This window comes from Oncorhynchus mykiss, chromosome 30, assembly GCF_057628025.1.
Source record: "Oncorhynchus mykiss isolate SJ-2025 chromosome 30, ASM5762802v1, whole genome shotgun sequence".
Classification (NCBI taxonomy): domain Eukaryota; kingdom Metazoa; phylum Chordata; class Actinopteri; order Salmoniformes; family Salmonidae; genus Oncorhynchus; species Oncorhynchus mykiss.
The window spans coordinates 17,027,312-17,055,000 of NC_143051.1; the positions used below are offsets into that span (position 1 = coordinate 17,027,312).

General features: G+C 45.0%; 1 protein-coding gene and 1 long non-coding RNA gene across 2 annotated transcripts in view; one reads left to right on the top strand and one right to left on the bottom strand.

Annotated features, from left to right (window-relative positions):
• The window catches only part of LOC149970223 (uncharacterized), a 28,628-nt gene extending 21,678 nt beyond the window's left edge, over positions 1 to 6,950 (bottom strand). The window contains exons 1-2 of the long non-coding RNA XR_016493527.1: positions 6,822 to 6,950; positions 3,115 to 3,219 (exon numbers count right to left, since the gene is read on the bottom strand). This is a non-coding gene — a long non-coding RNA (uncharacterized LOC149970223). The remainder of the gene's footprint in view (positions 1 to 3,114; positions 3,220 to 6,821) is intronic.
• Positions 1 to 27,689, top strand: part of LOC110488025 (cyclin-dependent kinase 6) — a 73,108-nt gene that overhangs the window by 11,624 nt on the left and 33,795 nt on the right. Inside the window, exon 4 of the mRNA XM_036971023.2 lies at positions 3,154 to 3,321. Coding sequence (XP_036826918.1) covers positions 3,154 to 3,321 — 168 coding nt within the window. The remainder of the gene's footprint in view (positions 1 to 3,153; positions 3,322 to 27,689) is intronic.

Sequence of the window (27,689 nt, forward strand, 5' to 3'; positions counted from 1 at the left end):
AGGCCATAAAGATAGGCCATAGTAGCAGAGTAATTACAATTTAACAAATTAACACTGGAGTGATAGATGAGTGATAGATGAGCAGATGGTGATGTAGAAATACTGGTGTGCAAAAGAGCAGAAAAGTAAATAAAAACAATATGGGGATGAGTTAGGTAGATTGGGTGGGCTATTTACAGATGGGCTATGTACAGCTGCGGCAATCGGTTAGTGGCTCAGATAGCTGGTGTTTAAAGTTAGTGAGGGAAATATGTCTCCAACTTCAGTGATTTTCGCAATTCGTTCCAGTCATTCTCAGCAGAGAACTGGAAGGAAAGGCGGCCAAAGGAGGTGTTGGCTTTGGGGAGAGTACCCAAGAAAAAAATACCTGAAAAAAGTATTTCCCAATGGGATTCCTGTCTCCTCTTTTTCTAATGTTGTCAATCAGATAGGTGTTGTGTTCCGCTTCCTGTGACAGGGCTTAATATTGCCATGACTACTCAGCTGTAATAGGTGTCAGAGCTGACCTGAGGATATTTAATAGACCTTAGTGTTACCTTTGTGACTATTGTCTGTTCACAGCAAATGGTCAGCTTTATGGTCTATGAGTGAACGTGAACCCTGTGGTGGTGTTTTCATATACTGTACATCAGTGTAGCTTTTCAAAATGCAGCTGTTTTGGTGGAATAGTCGACTGGATATGTATTCTTGAAGCAAGCTTTACCATCGAGGCCTACTCAGCCGAACCACATAGACTCCAAAGCAAGTATGGAAAACCACTTGTTGGGTGGGAGTGAGATCTCCCCCATTCATTCGCAACATCCAAACAGCATCTGGAGGGATGAGGGACAATGGATAACGATCAAGTGCAAGATGACAGCGGCACCGTCCCTTTTATTTCCATGACAGTGGACACTGCAAACCCCGGCCCCCCAACTACTTCATTTACACCCCTCCAGACCAGAGGACACCAGATTGCAGACCACCCCTCCAGCCCACCCCTCCAACCCCCACTGCCCATCGCACCCTAGCCCAGCCTGTCCATCCACTCCTCCTGACCCCTTTCAGGCCTCCAGTCAGACCCACCGCATGGTAATTGATGAAAGAGGCCCCGGGAATCAAATGAGCTGGAAGGACATCAAGCGGCCGGTCTCGCTCCCCCAGCCTTGGGGAGTACGGCTGGTCTGACGCTGCCCCCCCAGAACCCTCATCTGTCCCCCGTCTCCAGGCCTGTAAAAGGCTGGTTAATGAAGCATAGGGAGGGAATTACACTAACGCTAACTGGCAGATGTCCTGTATTGTGCCCAGCTACAATAAACAATATGGCCGCCTCTTGCATATTAGCATGAGAAAAGGGGCTGCACTCAGAGAAGCAATGTTTTGACTCTTTTTTTATGTGGGTTACTTTTTTCAGGTCTTTTTTTCTTGGGTACTCTTCTTTTTTGGGGGGCTTTGGTCGCTTGCCTTGTGTTTCCTAGCCAGCTTTCTCTGGCTGAGCTGTAGTTTTAGACAGTTAGGTTGTTGGGTATCTTGTTGCTCTGTGTCACCTCCTGTGACATTGGTTTGCATCAAGTAAAAAAAAAATTGCCTCCTATCTGCAGATGAGAGATTAGATATTAATGTCAGCCTGATAGTTTGACATTGTCCCCAGCCCTACAAGCTATTCACTGCTATTTGCAACTAAAATGGATAAACTCTGCATCATGAATCTTCACTTGCATCATGTACTGTATGACTGTTATATGAATGAACTGAAACAAGAGAGAGGAGATGGAGCATCGAGGGGGCATGGTTGTTGTTTGTATGTTTGTCCTCGAGTCACACTTCTGAGATAATTGGGGTTTTGTAGGAAATGCTGTTGAAAGGAAACATGGCGCAAATGGCCATTTAAAGCAAACAGAGAGGAACTCATGGGGGCGGTGCCATTGTGTCAGCTCCCTAAATAACTGCCTCTGCCCCTGTCTGTTGACCTGCTAGGTCATGGGTGGATGGATATTCAAAAAGGAAGGCCTGTTTATGCTCTCTGGCCTGCCACACACACACATTCCCTCTGCCCTGTATCTTCTCTAACACACAGACACACATCCAGGGTCCTGTCCCTATTCCGTGCATTGTGAGAGGCTCTAGTCCCCTCCCCTCGACCCTGGTCACCCCGCGCCGTTTGCTAATGTTTTCTTCTTGAGTGTGCAGCTCATTGTTTCAGCTCTTTTAATCACTCACCAGCTGCTAGGGTCAGTGAATGGAGCCCCGCGCGGGCCCAGGTCCATGTCACTTGTGAGGTCTTGGCGACGGGTTTTGGGGGGGTAGGCCGCACCGCCGCCTGCTGCAACCCCAGCAGCAGGCCGATTCATGTCGCAACTGTGAAAGCGCCCCTCTTTCTCTCCCTCTCCATTTCTCTTTCCCTCTCTTTCTCTTTTAATCTGCCCCAATCTCTCTGTCTCTATCACTCAAACAGCCCCCACTGCCACTATCGCCCTCAGTCCTTATGTTGTTGTGGCTGGGCTGAGAGTTTCCACCAGAATGAGGAAATGGCCGTTTATCCCTCCTCTCAGACTCTCTCTCTCTCGCTCTCTCCTTTCTTTCTCTCTCCCGGACTGAGTGCTTGTGGGTATTAGGGCCTGTGGGGCCGTCCTTGGCTACAGCTTGAACTAGTGGATCTACAACGATCAATCCTCCTCAGCTTGGCCCAGACAGCTGCAGGGTGGGTAGGGAAGGAGGCAGAGAGAGGCCCACCACCAACAGATCAAGGTTGCATCCCAAATAGCACCCGATTCCCTTTGTAGTGCACTACTTTTGACCAGGGCTTATAGGGAACAGCGTGCCATTTGGAACACAGATAAGAACTACTCCCCACAGTAACATGTCTTTCCTGCCCTGCTCTCTCTCCACAGTCGTGTCAGTTATCAGCATCTGCCACACAAAGGCTTTAAAGGGACACGCTCTCTTTTTTCCTAGTCGACAGGCTGCTACACCGCCTACAAGGCCTCAGTGATTTAACTTCTCTCTGTGGGACTTTTCACTGTTCTGAGGCCTGTTGGTTGTTGATTTAGAAGAGAAACCAATGATGCTGAACCATTGCATCCTCTGTCAGGGACATCAGGTGTATTTTCTCAGTGCCCATGTGTCATGTTGTACCTGTTAAGACTGTGTCTGAATGTCCATGTGTCCTAACAGGATATGATGTACCAGCTGCTGCAGGGGTTGGACTTCCTGCACTCACACCGTGTGGTTCACCGGGACCTGAAACCCCAGAACATCCTGGTCACCAGTGGAGGACAGATAAAACTGGCCGACTTCGGTCTTGCCAGAATATACAGCTTTCAGATGGCCCTGACCTCCGTGGTGAGAACCTTACTGTTGTACACCTGTTATAAACCTCTTATAAACTGTTAAAACACCAGAATATACAGCTTTCAGATGGCCCTGACCGCCGTAGTGAGCATTTTAACATTATACCAGTACCAATCTCATTCCCAGACACTTCCGCCCAAATGCTCGAAGAGTCTGTTGGACCAATGCGTCAAACTTTGCCTTCTTTGAGCCATGCATACAGTGGGGCAAAAAAGTATTTAGTCAGCCACCAATTGTGCAAGTTCTCCCACTTAAAAAGATGAGAGAGGCCTGTAATTTTCATCATAGGTACAATCATTTTTAATTAATTTATTTGCAAATTATGGTGGAAAATAAGTATTTGGTCACCTACAAACAAGCTAGATTTCTGGCTCTCACAGACCTGTAACTTCTTCTATAAGAGGCTCCTCTGTCCTCCACTCGTTACCTGTATTAAGGGCACCTGTTTGAACTTGGTATCAGTATAAAAGACACCTGTCCACAACCTCAAACAGTCACACTCCAAACTCCACTATGGCCAAGACCAAAGAGCTGTCAAATGACACCAGAGACCTGCACCAGGCTGGGAAGACTGAATCTGCAATAGGTAAGCAGCTTGGTTTGAAGAAATCAACTGTGGGAGCAATTATTAGGAAATGGAAGACATACAAGACCACTGATAATCTCCCTCGATCTGGGGCTCCACGCAAGATCTCACCCCGTGGGGTCAAAATGATCACAAGAACGGTGAGCAAAAATCCCAGAACCACACGGGGGGACCTAGTGAATGACCTGCAGAGAGCTGGGACCAAAGTAACAAAGCCTACCATCAGTAACACACTACGCCGCCAGGGACTCAAATCCTGCAGTGCCAGACGTGTCCCCCTGCTTAAGCCAGTACATGTCCAGGCCTGTCTGAAGTTTGCTAGAGAGCGTTTGGATGATCCAGAAGAAGATTGGGAGAATGTCATATGGTCAGATGAAACCAAAATATAACTTTTTGGTAAAAACTCAACTCGTCGTGTTTGGAGGACAAAGAATGCTGAGTTGCATCCAATGAACACCATACCTACTGTGAAGCATGGGGGTGGAAACATTATGCTTTTGGGCTGTTTTTCTGCAAAGGGACCAGGACGACTGATCCGTGTAAAGGAAAGAATGAATGGGGCCATGTATCGTGAGATTTTGAGTGAAAACCTCCTTCCATCAGCAAGGGCATTGAAGATGAAACGTGGCTGGGTCTTTCAGCATGACAATGATCCCAAACACACCGCCCGGGCAACGAAGGAGTGGCTTCGTAAGAAGCATTTCAAGGTCCTGGAGTGGCCTAGCCAGTCTCCAAATCTCAACCCCATAGAAAATCTTTGGAGGCAGTTGAACGTCTGTGTTGCCCAGCAATAGCCCCAAAACATCACTGCTCTAGAGGAGATCTGCATGGAGGAATGGGCCAAAATACCAGCAACAGTGTGTGAAAACCTTGTGAAGACTTACAGAAAACGTTGGACCTCTGTCATTGCCAGCAAAGGGTATATAACAAAGTATTGAGATAAACTTTTGTTATTGACCAAATACTTATTTTCCACCATAATTTGCAAATAAATTCATTAAAAATCCTACAATGTGATTTTCTGGATTTTTTTTCTCCTTTTGTCTGTCATAGTTGAAGTGTACATGTGATGAAAAGGCCTCTCTCATCTTTTTAAGTGGGAGAACTTGCACAATTGGTGGCTGACTAAAGACTTTTTTGCCCCACTGTAGGCATTGGCTAAACCGGCTTGATCCAGTGTTCATTTTGACACTCTTTTTTAAAAATTTAGTCTAGTCTTAGTCATTTTGACTAAAATATCATTAAGTCTTAGTCACATTTTTGTCATTTGAATACTGATTTAGTCTAGTTATTGTAAAAAAGTATGAAAACACTGGGCCATTTTAGTCAACTAAATGCCCTTTCATTTTAGTTACATTTTAATCATATCACCTATAGTCAGTGATAGTAAACAAATCACTGACTTCCATGTGCTTCGGGAAGTGTGTTCGGGAAGAATTCCCCTTCACCTTTTCCACGTTTTGTTACGTACAGCCTAATTCTAAAATGTAGCGCCGATATTATGGGTAATATGTTTTGAATGGTAATGGCTTGAATCAAGCCGTTTCTCCCAGGAACAGAGGGAGACTTGGCTAGTACTTTGGTTACAGAACCTGGCTTTGAAATGCAGTGGCGAAAGTGTGAGGGTTGAGCAAGACTACAAATTTAAAGACTTTTCTATACTCTAGGGAGAGAAAAACATAGCTAGACTGTTGTTTTACTATTAAACTTAATGCTGCTATTGTTTTTCATTTAGTAAAGCAGCTTGACCAGGCAACGGGTAGCTAACTAGAAGGCTGGCGGTGACTGGTTAGCTACGGAGAAGCAGGAAAGTAGCCTGCGTAATGTGTGTAATAGGAGGCGGAGCGAAGCTTGTCTGCCCACACTCAAAGCTTGCTTCCCCGCAGCTCACCAGCTGATGTAGGCTGTGTGCCGGGTGTGGCGCGTCCTTCCACTGCTGAACAGAACTGCGCTGTGCTTCTGTTCTGCTAATATTAATTGTACTTATCACTGAAAAACTCTCAATCACTCCAAAAAACTATCATAGTCAACTGAAATTAAACATACTGTAACGACCCTGGGTTTATAAGCGCGGAAATCGACTCTGCCGCTTGAGCATGCTTTTGCGGCACAGTCGATAGCGCGCCGCATCTCGGGCTCGAAGGTCGAAGGCCCTGCTGTTTCATTACAATATATATATATTTTTTTCTCAGTCTATTTAGTTAGTTATCATCTTGTAAATTAACACAGAAAAATAGGTATTTGGTGAATATTTTAGTCACTATTTTTGTTGACGAAATGAACACTGGATTAATCTACCAACCAATCATCTCCCACAACACCTTCCCCCTAACCCTTCATCGTACGATAGCACACCTCAAGCACAGAGCCGTGCCTCGCAGTTGTGTGATTCGTTCAAATTAAATGATGATAAATACTTTACTCAGTAAGGGTCATCCCATAGAATTCTACGGTCACTCCAACTAAGGCTAACTTTGAATTGTTGCTGTACCAGGTTTATATGCGCTGTTCACAATAGCCTAGGTATGAGGTTATACCAGTTTATACCAGTTTCTAGCTAAAGGATAAATAATAATGCTAAGTCAAATACTTTTTGGAAAGTATTTGAGGCGCTTGATTTTCCTTGGGTTGCACTTGTTGTACTATTCCATTGGTTCAATTATACATGGAAAACCAAACCTCCCAAAATATTTCACATACTTGACACAAGTCTGTTACATATAGCCAGCCTGGTTCCTCTTCCTACAGGCTCACTAGCCAGACCCCATAGTCTCAAGCAGCATACGTCTGATTAATATCAGGTAATTAGATAACAGATAGTTAAGAGATGACATAACAGAGGTTATGTATGGGGACTGTGTGTGTTACTTCCCAATGTAAAGAATATTTTTTTAAGAATATCTACCTCAGCCCTCTCCAACACAAAATACTTGTTCTTCTGGGACAAACGACTGGCTTCAGACCCTTCTTCTGAAAACCTGATCTCCCTCTTTTTCTCCTCCTCCCTCCTTCTCTTCCTTCACTCTCTCTGGCCATCTTTATCTAATTTTCTGCTCCTCTGCTATCGGTCGGTTGGTGCGCTCTTATTTCTCCAATTGGGTGAACTTCCACTTACTGTATGTGTGCGTGTCCCACATGGCACCCTATTCCCTTTAGTGCACTTCTTTTGATCTGGACCCTGTGGTAGTGCACTAAAGGGAATAGGGTGCCATTTGGGATGCTGAGAAGAAGTCACCCTTTACCCAGTGGCCTCTCTCTCTCTCTCTCTCTTTCACTCTCTCTCATCAAGACATTGGGATGTTCTATGGCCTCATGTCCCAATGTTTTATAGTCTCACTCTCACCTCCCACTCAGGATACTTATCTTCTCATTGGTAGACCAGCTCAGTAAAACATAGCCTGTGTTCCAAATGGCACGCTATTTCCTATATAGTGCACAGTTGGGCTTATGGGTCCTGGTCAAAGGTAGTGCACTATAAGGGAATAGGGTTCCATTTGGGAAGCAGACAGAGCGTTTTCTGGTGTCAGTCTGAAGTCTGGAGTCCCTCAGGTAGAATGGGGAGTGTAACAGGCAGACAGAGAAAGAGACTGACAGGATGAGAGAGAGACAGAAAGAGAGCGAGACAGACAGAAAGAGAGACAGACAGAACGAGAGAAAGACAGACAGAACGAGAGAGAGACAGACAGAATGAGAGAGAGGCAGACAGAATGAGAGAGACAGACAAAACGAGAGCGAGACAGACAGAACGAGAGCGAGACAGACAGAACAAGAGAGAGACAGATAGAACAAGAGAGAGAGAACGAGAGACAGAGACTGACAAAACGAGAGAGAGAGAGACGGTACGAGAGAGAGAGACAGAACGAGAGGGAGAGAGACAGAACGAGAGAGAGACAGACAGAACGAGAGAGAGAAGGCAGGATGGTCTCCTGGGACACAGATGAAAAGCGGCTAATGTGATGTAGCGGGCACTGAAAGGGCACCAGCCTGTACGGCAGAGAGAAGACCAGTAAACGATATGCGGTGTGCAGAGTGAGAATGAAGGAAGGGCTGAAGAGACGCAAGTCTCAGGAATCCCTGAAGTGGACGTGACAAGGATGAAATAGACAGTGAGGGAGGGAGCCTGGCGGGGGGACGGAGAGAGATTGAGTCAGTGATACCACCCCCCCTTAATCCTCCTCCTCCTACCCTTCTTCCATCAAGGCTTTGAAGTGGGACTGTCTTGCACTGGGCTCTGATGTCCAGAGATAGCAGGACAGAGGATGACAGAGCAAGGGAGAAGGTCTGAAAGGGATGGAAGCACGGAGAGATGAGACGTTATTAGATTAGCAGACCTTAACAAGGGTATTTCAGGACTAACTGAGGACATTCATTTATCTGTGGGAATAGTGATCTGAATATACAAATATGTATACTATTATATTACTTATACAAAGTAAAGATGGCCAAATATAACCAAGGGAGGCATTGTTGTTTCATTTCTAAATGTTTGAGGATCAACTTTATTAAGCACTACCTAGAGAAATGAACAGACAGTCAAGTTAAGATGTGTCATCCAATGTGTACCTGGCCTGGCCAGACTCAGTCATGCTGTCAGTCGGGGTCTCGCTCTGTGGTTTCAGTTATTTTATGATAGACGGGGCATGGTAACATTTTGTTAGGTTGACAGTTAGAGCTTCTGTTCTGGAAATTCACCTGGGAATCCACCTTAGGCATCGGTGACAGAAATACAGATCCTGTGTGTGTGTGTGTGTGTGCGTGCGTGTGTGTGTGTGGGGGTTCCAGATTAATGTTCCTGTATGTGTATGTGTGTGTGTGTGTGACTGGAATCCCCCTATCTCCCTCCCCAGTGATGTTTCCTCTGGCTCAGATAAAGAATGCCCTACCGTGACTGTGCTCTCACTCAGTATGCAAAAACATAACCCATTCACAGTTAGAGACACAGTACACACACACACACACACACACACACACACACACACACACACACACACACACACACACACACACACACACTCATAGTAGGATTTGTACCTTTCTGTCTGATGATAGAGGATGATACCTGCCAGTTACCAACACACTGAGAATGGCCTGTCTAGTTATAAAGGGGCACAGTTACAGGCAGAAGGGGCAGTGAAGCAGCCCAGGTACATACAACTCATTACCACACCTGGCTCCGCTTGACTCATTCCAAACTACCCAGGGCACTGAGAAATGCTGTCTTTGAATAGAAGATGTGTCTGTTCTGTCTCCATCACAGTCAGGATATGAATCAATATGATTCATATTCTGCTTTCATACAGAGTAAATGAGAGCTGAATTTACATAAGGTACAAAAAGGGCCTCTTTTGGATTTTCCTTTCCTTAACTGAAACTGGTTTAATTCAGAAAGGCAGTTGACGGTTTATGACAATTCAACTTCTCTTTTATGTGTTGCATGTGTGTGTGTGTGTGTGTGTGTGTATGATGGGGTTGCTGCATCCCTCAGAGGCCCCCTGACAGTTCCTCCCCTGAGTGAAAGGGGGACTCGGGGACCACCCATCGGGTGGCGCGGGGGTGCAGATCAGGCTGACCCTGGGAGTAGCTGGGGGTCCAATGCTTTGTTTGTTGTTTTACAATGACCTCAGCCTCCTGACACCTGATTGTCTGTCTCTGAGTGACAAGCCGATGTGTAAAGCTGCAGAGTTAAGCTGATGGCTTAGGAAAGAGGAAAAGAGACAACCATGTCCTTTTTCCTCCCATCAAACTGAGGATTATCAACCTTTTGCTTTTCTTATAAGCACATGCAGCACATTGAGGGGAAACAGGTTTGTTTTTAATGTATTTTGGTCCCTAAATCAAAAGCTATGAGATCTTGTCCCTCGCCGCAAGACGCTTTGGCCACACCAGAACAAACTCCTAATGGTCTGTTTCCTCAAGGCATATTTAGAACCATATAGTGGCTCATTATTATAATTGATTCGGCCTGTGGGGGTTTCCCTGTCCGTCCATTCATACCACGGCCAGTCGTTATAATGGGAAGCAGACTGACTGGATTGTCCCATGAATGGAATTAGGCACACACACACACACACACACACACACACACACACACTCGCTCTCTCTCTCAGGGAAGCATCATGTGCACCGCGTTGCTTCATTCCCACTGATTGTTGTTACATATTTGCAGCTACCAAAATAAACGGTGGTTGTTGTAATACCCAGGGTGAAGAGACATAGATACAGGTGTTAGTGTGGGGTATGTTTCTCCCCATAGATACAGGTGTTAGTGTGGGGTATGTTTCTCCACATAGATACAGGTGTTAGTGTGGGGTATGTTTCTCCCCATAGATACAGGTGTTAGTGTGGGGTATGTTTCTCCCCATAGATACAGGTGTTAGTGTAGGGTATGTTTCTCCCCATAGATACATGTGTTAGTGTGGGGTATGTTTCTCCACATAGATACAGGTGTTAGTGTAGGGTATGTTTCTCCACATAGATACAGGTGTTAGTGTGGGGTATGTTTCTCCACATAGATACAGGTGTTAGTGTGGGGTATGTTTCTCCCCATAGATACAGGTGTTAGTGTGGGGTATGTTTCTCCACATAGATACAGGTGTTAGTGTGGGGTATGTTTCTCCACATAGATACAGGTGTTAGTGTGGGGTATGTTTCTCCACATAGATACAGGTGTTAGTGTGGGGTATGTTTCTCCACATAGATATAGGGAACATTCAGAACAAGCCAGCGGGTGCAAGCAGCAAGCTGACCTGAGAAGTGGTCGGCTGGTCGGTCGCTAGGTGTTGCCAACCTGAGGAATTCATTCCGTTGGCCGGGCAGGAAGTGACAGACTCCAGATGACTCCCGCGACAACAACACTACTCGTTGTCGCCGCGCAGCACGAAAAGTGTAGTCTGGTCCCAGATCTGTTTGTGCCCTCTTGCCAGCTCTGTGACAATGACCAAACAGATCTGGGACCAAGCTACACTTTTCCTGTCTGACATTGTCGCCGTACGCTGCGCGGCTCCACAACAAGTAGTGTTGAATTAGATGAGGTCAGTTTGAGAGTGAAAAACTCTTTTCAGTTCAACTATGAGTGGGGGTGGGGAAACCACTTACCGTTTACTCACCACTTTTAGTCATTTTAGGATCCAGATTTTGATTAGAAGCCAGTCAGATGTCTCTTATTCAATGACTCAGTGCTTTCTGTTTTCACTTTTTTGAATTCCCCATGACCCTATCTTGAATTTCATGGCCGTGCCAGTAATGATAAGTAATCAATACATTTATCAGTACGTTCCATGTCTCTTTAGACCCAGTACCTCAACAGACAACGTCAGTCTAATCCACTACTGTGTGAGAATTGAGGAAAAAATAAAACACTTTAAAATGAATTTCTCAGTCATAGCCAAGGATGAATCTCTTTGGAAGGTTTTGTCTGACTCCAGTCCTTTATGTTCTCACTGCCAGACAATGTGCTTCCACTCTGGACAGACACTCAGGCAACAACTCAGCTTAGTTTGGAAAGGGAAAAACCCCACACATCATGCAGCAGAGCACATGCAGCCCTCTCTGGGAATGTTTAGATATCTCCTCAACGGAAAAAGGAAAACTTCCCTCTTTCTCTCCTCTCTCTCCATGCTCCAACTGCAGCGGGAGAAGAGGGCTGTCCCCAAACACACGCACGAGGATATGGATGCACACACACACACACGCACGCACGCACGCACGCACACACGCACACACGCACACACACACACACACACACACACACACACACACACACACACACACACACACACACACACACACACACACACACACATGGTATACACACAAGCAGAACACACGCACACGCACACACACACAGTATACACACAGGCAGTACACACATACACAAACACACACACAGGCAGCGGTGGAGAGCACAATGCACAGTGAACGTCTTATTTGGTATTTCCTGTGTAACCCCTACAGCCAGCCAGCCAGGCAGCGCACCCCCTGCACTTCAGGCCCCATCTGTGTTAATTGTTGACGGGCTCTTGGCCACGGTTCAGGTCGAGAAAAGGGGGAATGATTGGGGGGGTGGGGGAGTGGGGAGGTTAATGGCATCTGGATATTAAAGCCTTGCCTGTAACAGCAATGAAGAAAATAAAATTACAGCATATATGAGGAATTTTCCAACTAATGATGTGCGGATGTGGTAGCTATAGCACTGAGGGGAAAGAGGCTGACTGTGCTGTCTTTGTTCGCTGGGAGAGGGCCCCATGCAGCATTCCTGTACGCTGTGCATACTTTGGCAACTGTTGCGCTCCATTTTATAACTGTATACAGTTTATGCTGCGGCTGCTCTCTACTGTAAGCTTGTGACTAACTCTGAGTCTTCTTTCCTTTCTTGGCCTGCTGTGAGGGTATTGTTGTTGTCTTTCTTGGCCTGCGGTGAGGGTATTGTTGTTGTCTTTCTTGGCCTGCTGTGAGGGTATTGTTGTTGTCTTTCTTGGCCTGCGGTGAGGGTATTGTTGTTGTCTTTCTTGGCCTGCGGTGAGGGTATTGTTGTTGTCTTTCTTGGCCTGCGGTGAGGGTATTGTTGTTGTCTTTCTTGGCCTGCTGTGAGGGTATTGTTGTTGTATTTCTTGGCCTGCTGTGAGGGTATTGTTGTTGTATTTCTTGGCCTGCTCTGAGGGTATTGTTGTTGTCTTTCTTGGCCTGCTGTGAGGGAATTGTTGTTGTCTTTCTTGGCCTGCGGTGAGGGAATTGTTGTTGTCTTTCTTGGCCTGCGGTGAGGGTATTGTTGTTGTCTTTCTTGGCCTGCTGTGAGGGTATTGTTGTTGTCTTTCTTGGCCTGCGGTGAGGGTATTGTTGTTGTCTTTCTTGGCCTGCGGTGAGGGTATTGTTGTTGTCTTTCTTGGCCTGCTGTGAGGGTATTGTTGTTGTCTTTCTTGGCCTGCTGTGAGGGTATTGTTGTTGTCTTTCTTGGCCTGTGGTGAGGGTATTGTTGTTGTCTTTCTTGGCCTGCTGTGAGGGTATTGTTGTTGTCTTTCTTGGCCTGCTGTGAGGGTATTGTTGTTGTCTTTCTTGGCCTGCGGTGAGGGTATTGTTGTTGTCTTTCTTGGCCTGCGGTGAGGGTATTGTTGTTGTCTTTCTTGGCCTGCGGTGAGGGTATTGTTGTTGTCTTTCTTGGCCTGCGGTGAGGGTATTGTTGTCTTTCATGTCAATTTTCTTTTGAAAGAGAAAAGGTTAAAAGTCAAAGTGACTCTGTTGAAAATAGTGTTGTCTACTGGCTATCTGACTGCTGAGCTTACTTTCTAAACAGGACATGTTTAGCATGGGGAAGTGTCTATCTAAACAGGACATGTTTAGCATGGGGAAGTGTCTATCTGAACAGGACATGTTTAGCATGGTGAAGTGTCTATCTAAACAGGACATGTTTAGCATGGGGAAGTGTCTATCTAAACAGGACATGTTTAGCATGGTGAAGTGTCTATCTAAACAGGACATGTTTAGCATGGTGAAGTGTCTATCTAAACAGGACATGTTTAGCATGGTGAAGTGTCTATATAAACAGGACATGTTTAGCATGGGGAAGTGTCTATCTAAACAGGACATGTTTAGCATGGTGAAGTGTCTATCTAAACAGGACATGTTTAGCTCTATCTAAACAGGACATGTTTAGCATGGTGAGGTGTCTATCTAAACAGGACATGTTTAGCATGGTGAAGTGTCTATCTAAACAGGACATGTTTAGCTCTATCTAAACAGGACATGTTTAGCATGGTGAGGTGTCTATCTAAACAGGACATGTTTAGCATGGTGAAGTGTCTATCTAAACAGGACATGTTTAGCATGGTGAAGTGTCTATCTAAACAGGACATGTTTAGCATGGTGAAGTGTCTATCTAAACAGGACATGTTTAGCTCTATCTAAACAGGACATGTTTAGCATGGGGAAGTGTCTATCTAAACAGGACATGTTTAGCATGGTGAAGTGTCTATCTAAACAGGACATGTTTAGCATGGTGAAGTGTCTATCTAAACAGGACATGTTTAGCATGGTGAAGTGTCTATCTAAACAGGACATGTTTAGCATGGTGAAGTGTCTATCTAAACAGGACATGTTTAGCATGGTGAAGTGTCTATCTAAACAGGACATGTTTAGCATGGTGAAGTGTCTATCTAAACAGGACATGTTTAGCTCTATCTAAACAGGACATGTTTAGCATGGGGAAGTGTCTATCTAAACAGGACATGTTTAGCATGGTGAAGTGTCTATCTAAACAGGACATGTTTAGCATGGTGAAGTGTCTATCTAAACAGGACATGTTTAGCATGGTGAAGTGTCTATCTAAACAGGACATGTTTAGCATGGTGAAGTGTCTATCTAAACAGGACATGTTTAGCATGGTGAAGTGTCTATATAAACAGGACATGTTTAGCATGGGGAAGTGTCTATCTAAACAGGACATGTTTAGCATGGTGAAGTGTCTATCTAAACAGGACATGTTTAGCTCTATCTAAACAGGACATGTTTAGCATGGTGAAGTGTCTATCTAAACAGGACATGTTTAGCTCTATCTAAACAGGACATGTTTAGCATGGTGAGGTGTCTATCTAAACAGGACATGTTTAGCATGGTGAAGTGTCTATCTAAACAGGACATGTTTAGCATGGTGAAGTGTCTATCTAAACAGGACATGTTTAGCATGGTGAAGTGTCTATCTAAACAGGACATGTTTAGCTCTATCTAAACAGGACATGTTTAGCATGGGGAAGTGTCTATCTAAACAGGACATGTTTAGCATGGTGAAGTGTCTATCTAAACAGGACATGTTTAGCATGGTGAAGTGTCTATCTAAACAGGACATGTTTAGCATGGTGAAGTGTCTATCTAAACAGGACATGTTTAGCATGGTGAAGTGTCTATCTAAACAGGACATGTTTAGCATGGTGAAGTGTCTATCTAAACAGGACATGTTTAGCATGGTGAAGTGTCTATCTAAACAGGACATGTTTAGCATGGTGAAGTGTCTATCTAAACAGGACATGTTTAGCATGGTGAAGTGTCTATATAAACAGGACATGTTTAGCATGGGGAAGTGTCTATCTAAACAGGACATGTTTAGCATGGTGAAGTGTCTATATAAACAGGACATGTTTAGCACGGTGAAGTGTTTTCCTGGTTTTCCTGGTCAGGGCCCTAATTATACATTATTACATATGACATTTAGAGTCAGGAGGTTTTCCTGGTCAGGGCCCTAATTACACATTGTTACATATGACAGTTAGAGTCAGGAGGTTTTCCTGGTCAGGGCCCTAATTACACATTGTTACATATGACAGTTATAGTCAGGAGGTTTTCCTGGTCAGGGCCCTAATTACACATTGTTACATATGACAGTTAGAGTCAGGAGGTTTTCCTGGTCAGGGCCCTAATTACACATTGTTACATATGACATTTAGAGTCAGGAGGTTTTCCTGGTCAGGGCCCTAATTACACATTATTACATATGACATTTAGAGTCAGGAGGTTTTCCTGGTCAGGGCCCTAATTACACATTGTTACATATGACATTTAGAGTCAGGAGGTTTTCCTGGTCAGGGCCCTAATTACACATTGTTACATATGACATTTAGAGTCAGGAAGTTTTCCTGGTCAGGGCCCTAATTACACATTGTTACATATGACAGTTATAGTCAGGAGGTTTTCCTGGTCAGGGCCCTAATTACACATTGTTACATATGACAGTTAGAGTCAGGAGGTTTTCCTGGTCAGGGCCCTAATTACACATTGTTACATATGACATTTAGAGTCAGGAGGTTTTCCTGGTCAGGGCCCTAATTACACATTATTACATATGACATTTAGAGTCAGGAGGTTTTCCTGGTCAGGGCCCTAATTACACATTGTTACATATGACATTTAGAGTCAGGAGGTTTTCCTGGTCAGGGCCCTAATTACACATTGTTACATATGACATTTAGAGTCAGGAGGTTTTCCTGGTCAGGGCCCTAATTACACATTGTTACATATGACATTTAGAGTCAGGAAGTTTTCCTGGTCAGGGCCCTAATTATTTTCCCGAACACACGACCTGACCAGGCAGGTAAAACTCTTGGCCCTAAACCACTGGAAGGAACCTGCTGTTCGCCATTCTGTCTTTAAAAAACATGAGCTGACACACACCCAGAAAAATGTAGTTTGTGTGGAGGTGTTGATTAACGTTGAATGAACCATAAACTATCAAAATAAAGAAAGTCACACACTCCATATGCAGTTCAAGTCTGAAGTTTACATAGACTTAGGTTGGAGTCATTAAAACTCGTTTTTCAACCACTCCACAAATTTCTTGTTAACAAACTATAGTTTTGGCAAGTCGGTTAGGACATCTATTTTGTGCATGACACAAGTAATTTTCCCAACAATTATTTACAGACAGATTATTTCACTTATAATTCACTGTTTCACAATTCCAGTGGGTCAGAAGTTAACATACACTAAGTTGACTGTGCCTTTAAACAGTTTGGAAAAGTCCAGAAATGGATGTCATGGCTTTAGAAGCTTCTGATAGGCTAATTGACATCTTTTGAGTCAATTGGAGGTGTACCTGTAGATGTATTTCAAGGCCTACCTTCAAACTCAGTGCCTCTTTGTGAAGTGGACCTTGCGAAGATGCTGGATGAAACAGGTACAAAGTATCTATATCCACAGTAAAACGAGCCCTATATCAACAAAACCTGAAAGGCCGCTCAGCAAGCCACTGCTCCAAAACCGCCATAAAAAAGCCCAACTATGGTTTGCAACTGCACATGGGGACAAAGATCATACTTTTTGGAGAAATGTCCTCTGGTCCAATGAAACAAAAATAGAACTGTTTGGCCATAATGACCATTGTTATGTTTGGGGGAGTAAGGGGGAGGCTTGCAAGCCGAAGAACACCATCCCAACTGTGAAGCACGGGGGTGGCAGCATCATGTTGTGGGGGTGCTTTTCTGCAGGAGGAACTGGTGCACTTCACAAAATAGATGGCATCATGAGGTAGGAAAATTATGTGGACATATTGAAGCAACATCTAAAGACATCAGTTAAAGCTTGGTCGCAAATGGATCTTCAAAATGGACAACGACCCCAAGCATACTTCCAAAGTTGTGGCAAAATGGCTTAAGTACAACAAAGTTAAGGTATTGGAGTGGCCATCACAAAGCCCTGACCACAATCATATAGAAAATGTGTGGGCAGAACTGAAAAAGTGTGTGTGAGCAAGGAGGCCTACACACCTGACTCAGTTTCACCAGCCCTGTCAGGAGGAATGGGACAAAATTCTCCCAACTTATTGTGGGAAGGTTGTGGAAGGCTACCTGAAACGTTTGATCCAAGTTAAACCATTTAAAGGCAATGCTACCAAATTTCTATTTGAGTGTATGTAAACTTCTGACACACTGGGAATATGATGAAAGAAATAAAAGCTGAAATAAATCATTCTCTCTACTATTATTCTGACATTACACATTCTTAAAATAAAGTGGTGATCCTAACTGACCTAAGACAGGGAATTTTTACTAGGATTAAATGTCAGGAACTGTCAAAAACTGAGTTTAAATGTAGTTAGCTAAGGTGTATGTAATCTTCCGACTTCAACTGTAGAAACTCTAAATGGCCCTGAGGAAGACACAGGGATGCCGAGACGTTGGTACAGTGCCTTGCGAAAGTATTCGGCCCCCTTGAACTTTGCGACCTTTTGCCACATTTCAGGCTTCAAACATAAAGATATAAAACTATTTTTTTGTGAAGAATCAACAACAAGTGGGACACAATCATGAAGTGGAACGACATTTATTGGATATTTCAAACTTTTTTAACAAATCAAAAACTGAAAAATTGGGCGTGCAAAATTATTCAGCCCCCTTAAGTTAATACTTTGTAGCGCCACCTTTTGCTGCGATTACAGCTGTAAGTCACTTGGGGTATGTCTCTATCAGTTTTGCACATCGAGAGACTGACATTTTTTCCCATTCCTCCTTGCAAAACAGCTCGAGCTCAGTGAGGTTGGATGGAGAGCATTTGTGAACAGCAGTTTTCAGTTCTTTCCACAGATTCTCGATTGGATTCAGGTCTGGACTTTGACTTGGCCATTTTAACACCTGGATATGTTTATTTTTGAACCATTCCATTGTAGATTTTGCTTTATGTTTTGGATCATTGTCTTGTTGGAAGACAAATCTCCATCCCAGTCTCGGGTCTTTTGCAGACTCCATCAGGTTTTCTTCCAGAATGGTCCTGTATTTGGCTCCATCCATCTTCCCATCAATTTGAACCATCTTCCCTGTCCCTGCTGAAGAAAAGCAGGCCCAAACCATGATGCTGCCACCACCATGTTTGACAGTGGGGATGGTGTGTTCAGGGTGATGAGCTGTGTTGCTTTTACACCAAACATAACGTTTTGCATTGTTGCCAAAAAGTTCAATTTTGGTTTCATCTGACCAGAGCACCTTCTTCCACATGTTTGGTGTGTCTCCCAGGTGGCTTGTGGCAAACTTTAAACGACACTTTTTATGGCTATCTTTAAGAAATGGCTTCCTTCTTGCCACTCTTCCATAAAGGCCAGATTTGTGCAATATACAACTGATTGTTGTCCTATGGACAGAGTCTCCCACCTCAGCTGTAGATCTCTGCAGTTCATCCAGAGTGATCATGGGCCTCTTGGCTGCATCTCTGATCAGTCTTCTCCTTGTATGAGCTGAAAGTTTAGAGGGACGGTCAGGTCTTGGTAGATTTGCAGTGGTCTGATACTCCTCCCATTTCAATATTATCGCTTGCACAGTGCTCCTTGGGATGTTTAAAGCTTGGGAAATCTTTTTGTATCCAAATCCGGCTTTAAACTTCTTTACAACAGTATCTCGGACCTGCCTGGTATGTTCCTTGTTCTTCATGATGCTCTCTGCGCTTTTGACGGACCTCTGAGACTATCACAGTGCAGGTGCATTTATACGGAGACTTGATTACACACAGGTGGATTGTATTTATCATCATTAGTCATTTAGGTCAACATTGGATCATTCAGAGATCCTCACTGAACTTCTGGAGAGAGTTTGCTGCACTGAAAGTAAAGGGGCTGAATAATTTTGCACGCCCAATTTTTCAGTTTTTGATTTGTTAAAAAAGTTTGAAAAATCCAATAAATGTCGTTCCACTTCATGATTGTGTCCCACTTGTTGTTGATTCTTCACAAAAAAATACAGTTTTATATCTTTATGTTTGAAGCCTGAAATGTGGCAAAAGGTCTCAAAGTTCAAGGGGGCCGAATACTTTCGCACGGCACTGTAAATACCCATTACATTTCTGGGAGTTTAAATATGGAGTGTGCGACTTTCTTTATCGGCATTTTGTCCTTAGCCAAACGTTTGGTGGAACTGGTCCTTTTAAAGGTGTCAGCCCATCTGGGGCGGGAGCCCTACATGGTAGAAAAGAATGTGGCCACGGGCCACATGGTAAAAAATATTGCACTACATAGGGTGCCATTTGGGACGCAGCCTGTGTTGAAGGCAGGGGCCTTTCATCCTGAGATTCCTTTGAGAGAGAGAATGTAAACACGGGACCCCGGCCAAGCCCATCAGCCAAGCTTACGACTAATCACATTGTGTCTCGATTGTTTTAATTCCACAGGGGATATCAAAGAGAGACGCTGGCTGGGGCAATAGTGGAATAGTGCTGGGTTGGGGTGGGTGGATAGTACTGGCTGAGGGGGAGAAGGGGGGATGGAGGTAGTTTAAGGTTCTATTAACAGGGCACAATGCCTGCCCAATGATCTCTTTAGCGCTCCACACTGGTCCAGTCTTTAACAGTACAGTTGTACTGGACACAGCGCTGCGACTCAGAGAGAGAGAGACAGAGGGAGAGAGAGAGAGAGAGACAGACAGAGGGAGAGAGATAGAGAGAGGGAGAGAGAGACAGAGGGAGAGAGAGACAGAGGGAGAGAGAGAGAGAGAGACAGAGGGAGAGAGAGAGACATAGGGAGAGAGAGAGACAGAGGGAGAGAGAGAGAGCGTGAGAGAGAGAAAGAGACAGAGGGAGAGAGTGTGAGAGAGCGAGGGACAGAGGGAGAGAGAGAGATGCATAGGAAAAGAGAGGCAGAGGGAAAGAGAGAGATAGAGGGAGAGAGAGAGAGGGGGGCATAGGAAAAGAGAGACGCAGAGGGAAAGAGAGAGCGAGAGAGAGCGAGAGAGACAGAGGGAGAGAGAGAGGGAGAGAGGGAGAGAGAGAGACAGAGGGAGAGAGAGAGAAAGAGAGAGAGAGAGATCGTGAGAGAGAGAGGGACAGAGGGAGAGAGAGAGGGGCATAGGAAAAGAGAGAGGCAGAGGGAAAGAGAGAGATAGAGAGAGAGAGCGAGAGTGAGGGAGGCATAGGAAAAGAGAGAGGCAGAGGAAAAGAGAGAGATAGAGGGAGAGAGAGAGAGGGAGAGAGAGAGCGAGAGAGACAGAGGGAGAGAGAGAGGCATATGAAAAGAGAGAGGCATAGGAAAAGAGAGAGGCAGAGGAAAAGAGAGAGATAGAGGGAGAGAGAGAGAGGGAGGCAGAGGGAAATAGAGAGAGATGCAGAGGGAAAAAGGTGAGAAAGCGAGGCAGAGGGAGAGAGATGAGGCACAGGGAAAGAGAGAGAGAAAGAGGCTGAGGGAAAGAGCGATAGAGAGGCAGAGAGAGATGCAGAGGGAGAGTGAGAGAGACAGAGGGAAAGAGAGAGAGACAGAGGGAAAGAGAGAGGGAGAGATAGAGGCAGAGGGAAAGAGAGAGAGAAAGAGACGTGCAGAGGGAAAGAGAGAGAGGCAAAGGGAAAGAGAGGGAGAGAGAGAGAGGTAGAGGGAAAGAGAAAGAAAGGCAGAGGGAAAGGGAGAGTGAGAGAAAGAAAGGCAACAAAAGAGAGAACGAGAGGGGCAACATGAGAGGGAGGAAGGCGGATGTGCTCGGTCAGTGGAGCTTGCCTTGCCTTGGAGGATCTGTTGCATGGCTGCTTTCTGTGCTGCCTGTTCTGCCTGCCTGCCTATGCTGCCTGTTCTGCCTGTGCTGCCTGTGCTGCCTGTCTGCCTGTGCTGCCTGTTCTGCCTATGTTGCCTGTTCTGCCTGTGCTGCCTGTCTGCCTGTGCTGCCTGTGCTGCCTGTCTGCCTGTGCTGCCTGTTCTGCCTGCCTGTTTGCCATTTCCTCTCCAGTGTGTAGCAGAGAGCGAGTTGGGCCAGACGGGATGGATGCTCTCAGCAGAAAGGAATGCCCAGAATGTTGTCCTTTAATCTGGAGTCAGCCAGCCCAGGACACGGCTGCTTTTTCTGACCGCCTCTGTTCTGTTAGCAGGCAAGCAGCAGCTCCACACAAGCAGAGCTAAAGGAGAGGCCTGCATACCTGTCAGTCAGGATACAGTCCCAGCCCCCTGTCCCTGGCCTGCACATACATGGGAGAAGAAGAGGAGATGGAGGGTGGGAAGGAGGCACAGGGGGGAGAAAAATTATAGAGAGAGAGAATGGGGAGGGAGGTGAGATGGGTGGGGATATACAGTCCTGGTCAAAAGTTTTGAGAATGACACAAATATTAATTTTCACAAAGTTTGCTGCTTCAATGTCTTTAGATATTTTTGTCAGATGTTACTATGGAATACTGAAGTTTAATTACAAGCATTTCATAAGTGTCAAGGGCTTTTATTGACAATTACATGAAGTTGATGCAAAGAGTCAATATTTGCAGTGTTGACCCTTCTTTTTCAAGACCTCTGCAATCCGCCCTGGCATGCTGTCAATTAGCTTCTGGGCCACATCCTGACTGATGGCAGCCCATTCTTGCATAATCAATGCTTGGAGTTTGTCAGAATTTGTGAGTTTTTGTTTGTCCACTCGCCTCTTGAGGATTGACCACAAGTTCTCAATGGGATTAAGGTCTGGGGAGTTTCCTGGCCATGGACACAAAATATCGGTGTTTTGTTCCTCGACCCACTTAGTTATCACTTTTGCCTTATGGCAAGGTGCCCCATCATGCTGGAAACGGCATTGTTCGTCACCAAACTGTTCCTGGATGGTTGGAAGAAGTTGCTCTCGGAGGATGTGTTGGTACCATTCTTTATTCATGGCTGTGTTCTTAGGCAAAATTGTGAGTGAGCCCACTCCCTTTGCCGAGAAGCAAGCCCACACATGAGTGGTCTCAGGATGCTTTACTGTTGGCATGACACAGGACTGATGGTAGCGCTCACCTTGTCTTCTCCGGACAAGCTTTTTTCCGGATGCCCCAAACAATCGGAAAGGGGATTCATCAGAGAAAAATACTTTACCCCAGTCCTCAGCAGTCCAATCAATGTACCTTTTGTAGAATATCAGTCTGTCCCTGATGTTTTTCCTAGAGAGAAGTGGCTTCTTTGCTGCCCTTCTTGACACCAGGCCATCCTCCAAAAGTTTTTGCCTCACTGTGCGTGCAAATGCACTCACACCTGCCTGCTGCCATTCCTGAGCAAGCTCTATACTGATGGTGCCCCGAACCAGCAGCTGAATCAACTTTAGGAGACGGTCTTGGCGCTTGCTGGACTTTCTTGGGCTCCCTGAAGCCTTCTTCACAACAATTGAACCGCTCTCCTTGAAGTTCTTGATGATCCGATAAATGGTTGATTTAGGTGCAATCTTACTGGCGGCAATATCCTTGCCTGTGAAGCCCTTTTTGTGCAAAGCAATGATGATGGCACGTGTTTCCTTCCAAGTAACCATGATTGACAGAGGAAGAACAATGATTCCAAGCACCACCCTCCTTTTGAAGCTTCCAGTCTGTTATTCGAACCCAATCAGCATGACAGAGTGATCTCCAGCCTTGTCCTCGTCAACACTCACACCTGTGTTAATGAGAGAATCACTGAACTGATGTCATCTGGTCCTTTTGTGGCAGGGCTGAAATGCAGTGGAAATGTATTTTGGGGGATTCAGTTTACATGGCAAAGAGGGACATTGCAATTAATTGCAATTCATCTGATCACTCTTCATAACATTCTAGAGTATATGCAAATTGCCATCATACAAAGTGAGGCAGCAGACTTAGTGAAATTAATATTTGTGTCATTCTCAAAACTTTTGGCCACGACTGTAGAAAGAAAGTTAGAAGATTTTTTACAAATTAGATCAGTATGATAACAGCCTTGATTAATATTGTTTCTTAAACGCATAATCTGGGATTCAAACAATCAAATCAATCAATCAAATTTATTTTATAAAGCCCTTTTTATATCAGCAGTTGTTTCAAAGTGCTATACAGATACCCAGCCTAAAAGAACCAAGCAATGCAGATGCAGAAGCACTGTGGCTAGAAGAAACTCCGTAGAAAGCCATAAACCTAGGAAGAAACCTAGAGAGGAACCAGGCTCTGAGGGGTGGCCAGTCCTCTTCTGACTGTACCGGGTGGAGATTATAAGAGTACATGGCCATTTAAGGCCAGATTGTTCTTCAAGATGTACAAACGTTCATAGATGACCAGTAGCGTCAAATAATAATCACTGGTTGTAGAGGGTGCAACAGGAATAAATGTCAGTTGGCTTTTCATAGCCAAACATTCAGAGGTTGTGACAGCAGGTGCGGTAGAGAGAGAGAGTTGAAAACAGCAGGTCTGGGACAAGGTAGCACGTCCGGTGAACAGGTCAGCACCTCAGGAATAAATGTCAGTTGGCTTTTCATAGCCGAGCATTCAGAGGTTGAGACGGCAAGTCCGGGAGAGAGGGAGAGAAAGAGTCGAAAGAGTAGGCCCGAGACAAAGTAGCACATCCGGTGAAACAAGTCAGGGTTCCATAACCGCAGACACAATGGCAGAACTGGATCCTGAGGCCTGGTCCTGGGGCTCCTAGAGAGAGACTGAGGAGAATTAGAGGGAACATGACTAAGTTCACACAGTAACCAGATAGGACAGGAGAATTTAAGTTCACACAGTAACGTGATAGGACAGGAGAATTTAAGTTCACACAGTAACCAGATAGGACAGGAGAATTTAAGTTCACACAGTAACCCGATAGGACAGGAGAATTTAAGTTTCCACAGTAACCCGGTAGGACAGGAGAATTTAAGTTCACACAGTAACCCGGTAGGACAGGAGAATTTAAGTTCACACAGTAACCCGATAGGACAGGAGAATTTAAGTTTCCACAGTAACCCGGTAGGACAGGAGAATTTAAGTTCACACAGTAACCCGGTAGGACAGGAGAATTTAAGTTCACACAGTAACCCGGTAGGACAGGAGAATTTAAGTTCACACAGTAACCAGATAGGACAGGATAATTTAAGTTCACACAGTAACCCGGTAGGACAGGAGAATTTAAGTTCACACAGTAACCAGATAGGACAGGAGAATTTAAGTTCACACAGTAACCCGGTAGGACAGGAGAATTTAAGTTCACACAGTAACCCGGTAGGACAGGAGAATTTAAGTTCACACAGTAACCCGGTAGGACAGGAGAATTTAAGTTCACACAGTAACCCGATAGGACAGGAGAATTTAAGTTCACAATGATAGACTGACCATAACCCCCCCGGCACATAAGATATTGCAGCAAAGATACGGGAAACTGAAACAGGGGGGGGGTCGGAGGACATCCAAGCTTTCACCCTGCTTCTTTTTGGGGATATATACCATTCATTTAAAAGTCCAAAAAGTGATGTATCAATCCCAAATTGCCCCTTTCAGATGTACACGTTGGGGCGGCAGGGTAGCCTAGCGGTTCGAGCGTTGGACTAGATAACCGGAAGGTTGCAAGTTCAAATCCCCGAGTTGACAAGGTTCAAATCTGTTGTTCTGCCCCTGAACAGGCAGTTAACCCACTGTTCCTAGGCCGTCATTGAAAATAATAATTTGTTCTTAACTGACTTGCCTAGTTAAATAAAGGTAAAATATATATATTTTTTGAATGTTGAATTGGACATTCCTTTTTCCACAATCAGAAGTCTTCATGTCTTGAATGAGTTACTGTTCAGCTGCTCCGTTATGTCACAGAGTATATCCTGATTTATAAAGAGAGGCTGACCGATGTGTTTTATGGAGAGAGAGAGTGAATGGTCTGTGTGCAGTGTGCTAATAGACAGACACATAGGACAGAGGTGTATATGCTTCCTTGGAATACAGAGAGATGTACTGTATGTGTTTTACAGACACGTAAGGATTATATAAAGAGATGTGTAGATATTTTAAAGAGAGAGGAGAATCAAAGGACGGGTCATCTTTAGCAGTACTGACAGTGGCCTGACGTTTTCTGGGTTTGCATAAAGGCCCTGAGGCTTGGAAAGGGAAAGTGTTTATGAGTGTTCACTTCCACTTGGTACATGCAGCATATTATTTCTTCAGGAATGCCAAATGATTGCCCTTTAACCATTATAAAGTATGCATAGTTCTCATATAGAACAAAAGGAATACTCTGAATGTGTCCCGAATGGCACCCCATTCCTTATGTGGTGCACTACTTTTGACCAGGGCCCATAGGGGACACAAACACTTGACTTTCGTGATGAATAACCTTAGCTGAGACCTGAAGACTTGAGTTTGCTCCCTGGACTAGTACCTAGGCCCTAGGTGTTTGCTCCCTGGACTAGTACCTAGGCCCTAGGTGTTTGCTCCCTGGACTAGTACCTAGGCCCTAGGTGTTTGCTCCCTGGACTAGTACCTAGGCCCTAGGTGTTTGCTCCCTGGGCTAGTACCTAGGCCCTAGGTGTTTGCTCCCTGGGCTAGTACCTAGGCCCTAGGTGTTTGCTCCCTGGGCTAGTACCTAGGCCCTAGGTGTTTGCTCCGCAGGCCAATGCAGTCTTGTGGTGCTCAGGGGTCAGGGTTCAAGTCCAGCCAGTCACACTCCTCTGACGATCATTGCTGTACCTGTTGTATGTATGCCATACCAAACACATGACGATCTGGGACCAGGAAATGGCTCTCTAAAGGCACAAATCATTACTGTGTGTTGCAGCAAGTCTTCTCCGGGCCAGTTCTGCATGGTAACAACACTTACTGCAATGCACTTCCTGCTGTGTCTGTCTGTGGCCTAGCCTTCGAATAACAGCGGATATACGTACTTAAACACTCACATCAGTTAGCATTGACTATGTGGTTCTTCCTAGAAGTCTGCTGCTAGCTGCTTTGTGGTGTTTGAAATAGATGTCACCTGCAGAAACAGCAGGCATCTGTCTCTCCCTTTGAGAAACATAACCACAGGAAAGAGTGATTGGGTTTGATATCGTACACATTTATTTATGTTTTATCGGAGTGATCTATGTCTCTCTATTTGTGGTGGTATGTTCGGTAATTTCATTTGAGACCTTTCTTGGTCTGAAATATGAAAGCTCGCATCAACACTCAATTCAGTTGTATACAATGTGGTTATGACGTAGAGCTGTGGCAAGAGAGAGAGATGGATATATGCTATAAGAAAACAAACATGAAATTAAATCCCATTCATTGTCATGCAGAAGATGATCCTGCCAATTGGGCAGTGCAACCACCATTTCATTCATATTTTTTCTCAACTCCCCCTCACTACTCCAAAATCTTCAATGGCCTGCCTGAGTCATGTGCATTTCATCTCAGGTCACGTGACAAGAGCTAACCAACACTGTTCTCTGCTTCGACTTCCTCTCCATTTCCACTAAACCAGGGAGAATGATCTGAAATAGAGCCTCCAGAAATAGTATCGGACCATTCTATCAGTTTCGCATGAAGAACATGATGAGTTTTTTAAAAATGCACATAATCAACCTCTTCACAGACCAACACCAGTGAACTCTGTCTCTCTTCACAGACCAGCACCAGTGAACTCTGTCTCTCTTCACAGACCAACACCAGTGAACTCTGTCTCTCTTCACAGACCAACACCAGTGAACTCTGTCTCTCTTCACAGACCAACACCAGTGAACTCTGTCTCTTCACACACCAACACCAGTTAACTCTCTCTCTTCACAGACCAACACCAGTGAACTCTGTCTCTTCACACACCAACACCAGTGAACTCTCTCTCTTCACAGACCAGCACCAGTGAACTCTGTCTCTTCACACACCAACACCAGTGAACTCTCTCTCTTCACAGACCAACACCAGTGAACTCTGTCTCTCTTCACAGACCAACACCAGTGAACTCTGTCTCTCTTCACAGACCAACACCAGTGAACTCTGTCTCTCTTCACAGACCAACACCAGTGAACTCTGTCTCTCTTCACAGACCAACACCAGTGAACTCTCTCTCTTCACAGACCAACACCAGTGAACTCTGTCTCTCTTCACAGACCAACACCAGTGAACTCTGTCTCTCTTCACAGACCAACACCAGTGAACTCTGTCTCTCTTCACAGACCAACACCAGTGAACTCTCTCTCTTCACAGACCAACACCAGTGAACTCTGTCTCTCTTCACAGACCAACACCAGTGAACTCTGTCTCTCTTCACAGACCAACACCAGTGAACTCTCTCTCTTCACAGACCAACACCAGTGAACTCTGTCTCTCTTCACAGACCAACACCAGTGAACTCTGTCTCTCTTCACACACCAACACCAGTGAACTCTCTCTCTTCACAGACCAACACCAGTGAACTCTGTCTCTCTTCACAGACCAACACCAGTGAACTCTGTCTCTCTTCACAGACCAACACCAGTGAACTCTCTCTCTTCACAGACCAACACCAGTGAACTCTGTCTCTTCACACACCAACACCAGTGAACTCTCTCTCTTCACAGACCAACACCAGTGAACTCTGTCTCTCTTCACAGACCAACACCAGTGAACTCTGTCTCTCTTCACAGACCAGCACCAGTGAACTCTCTCTTCACAG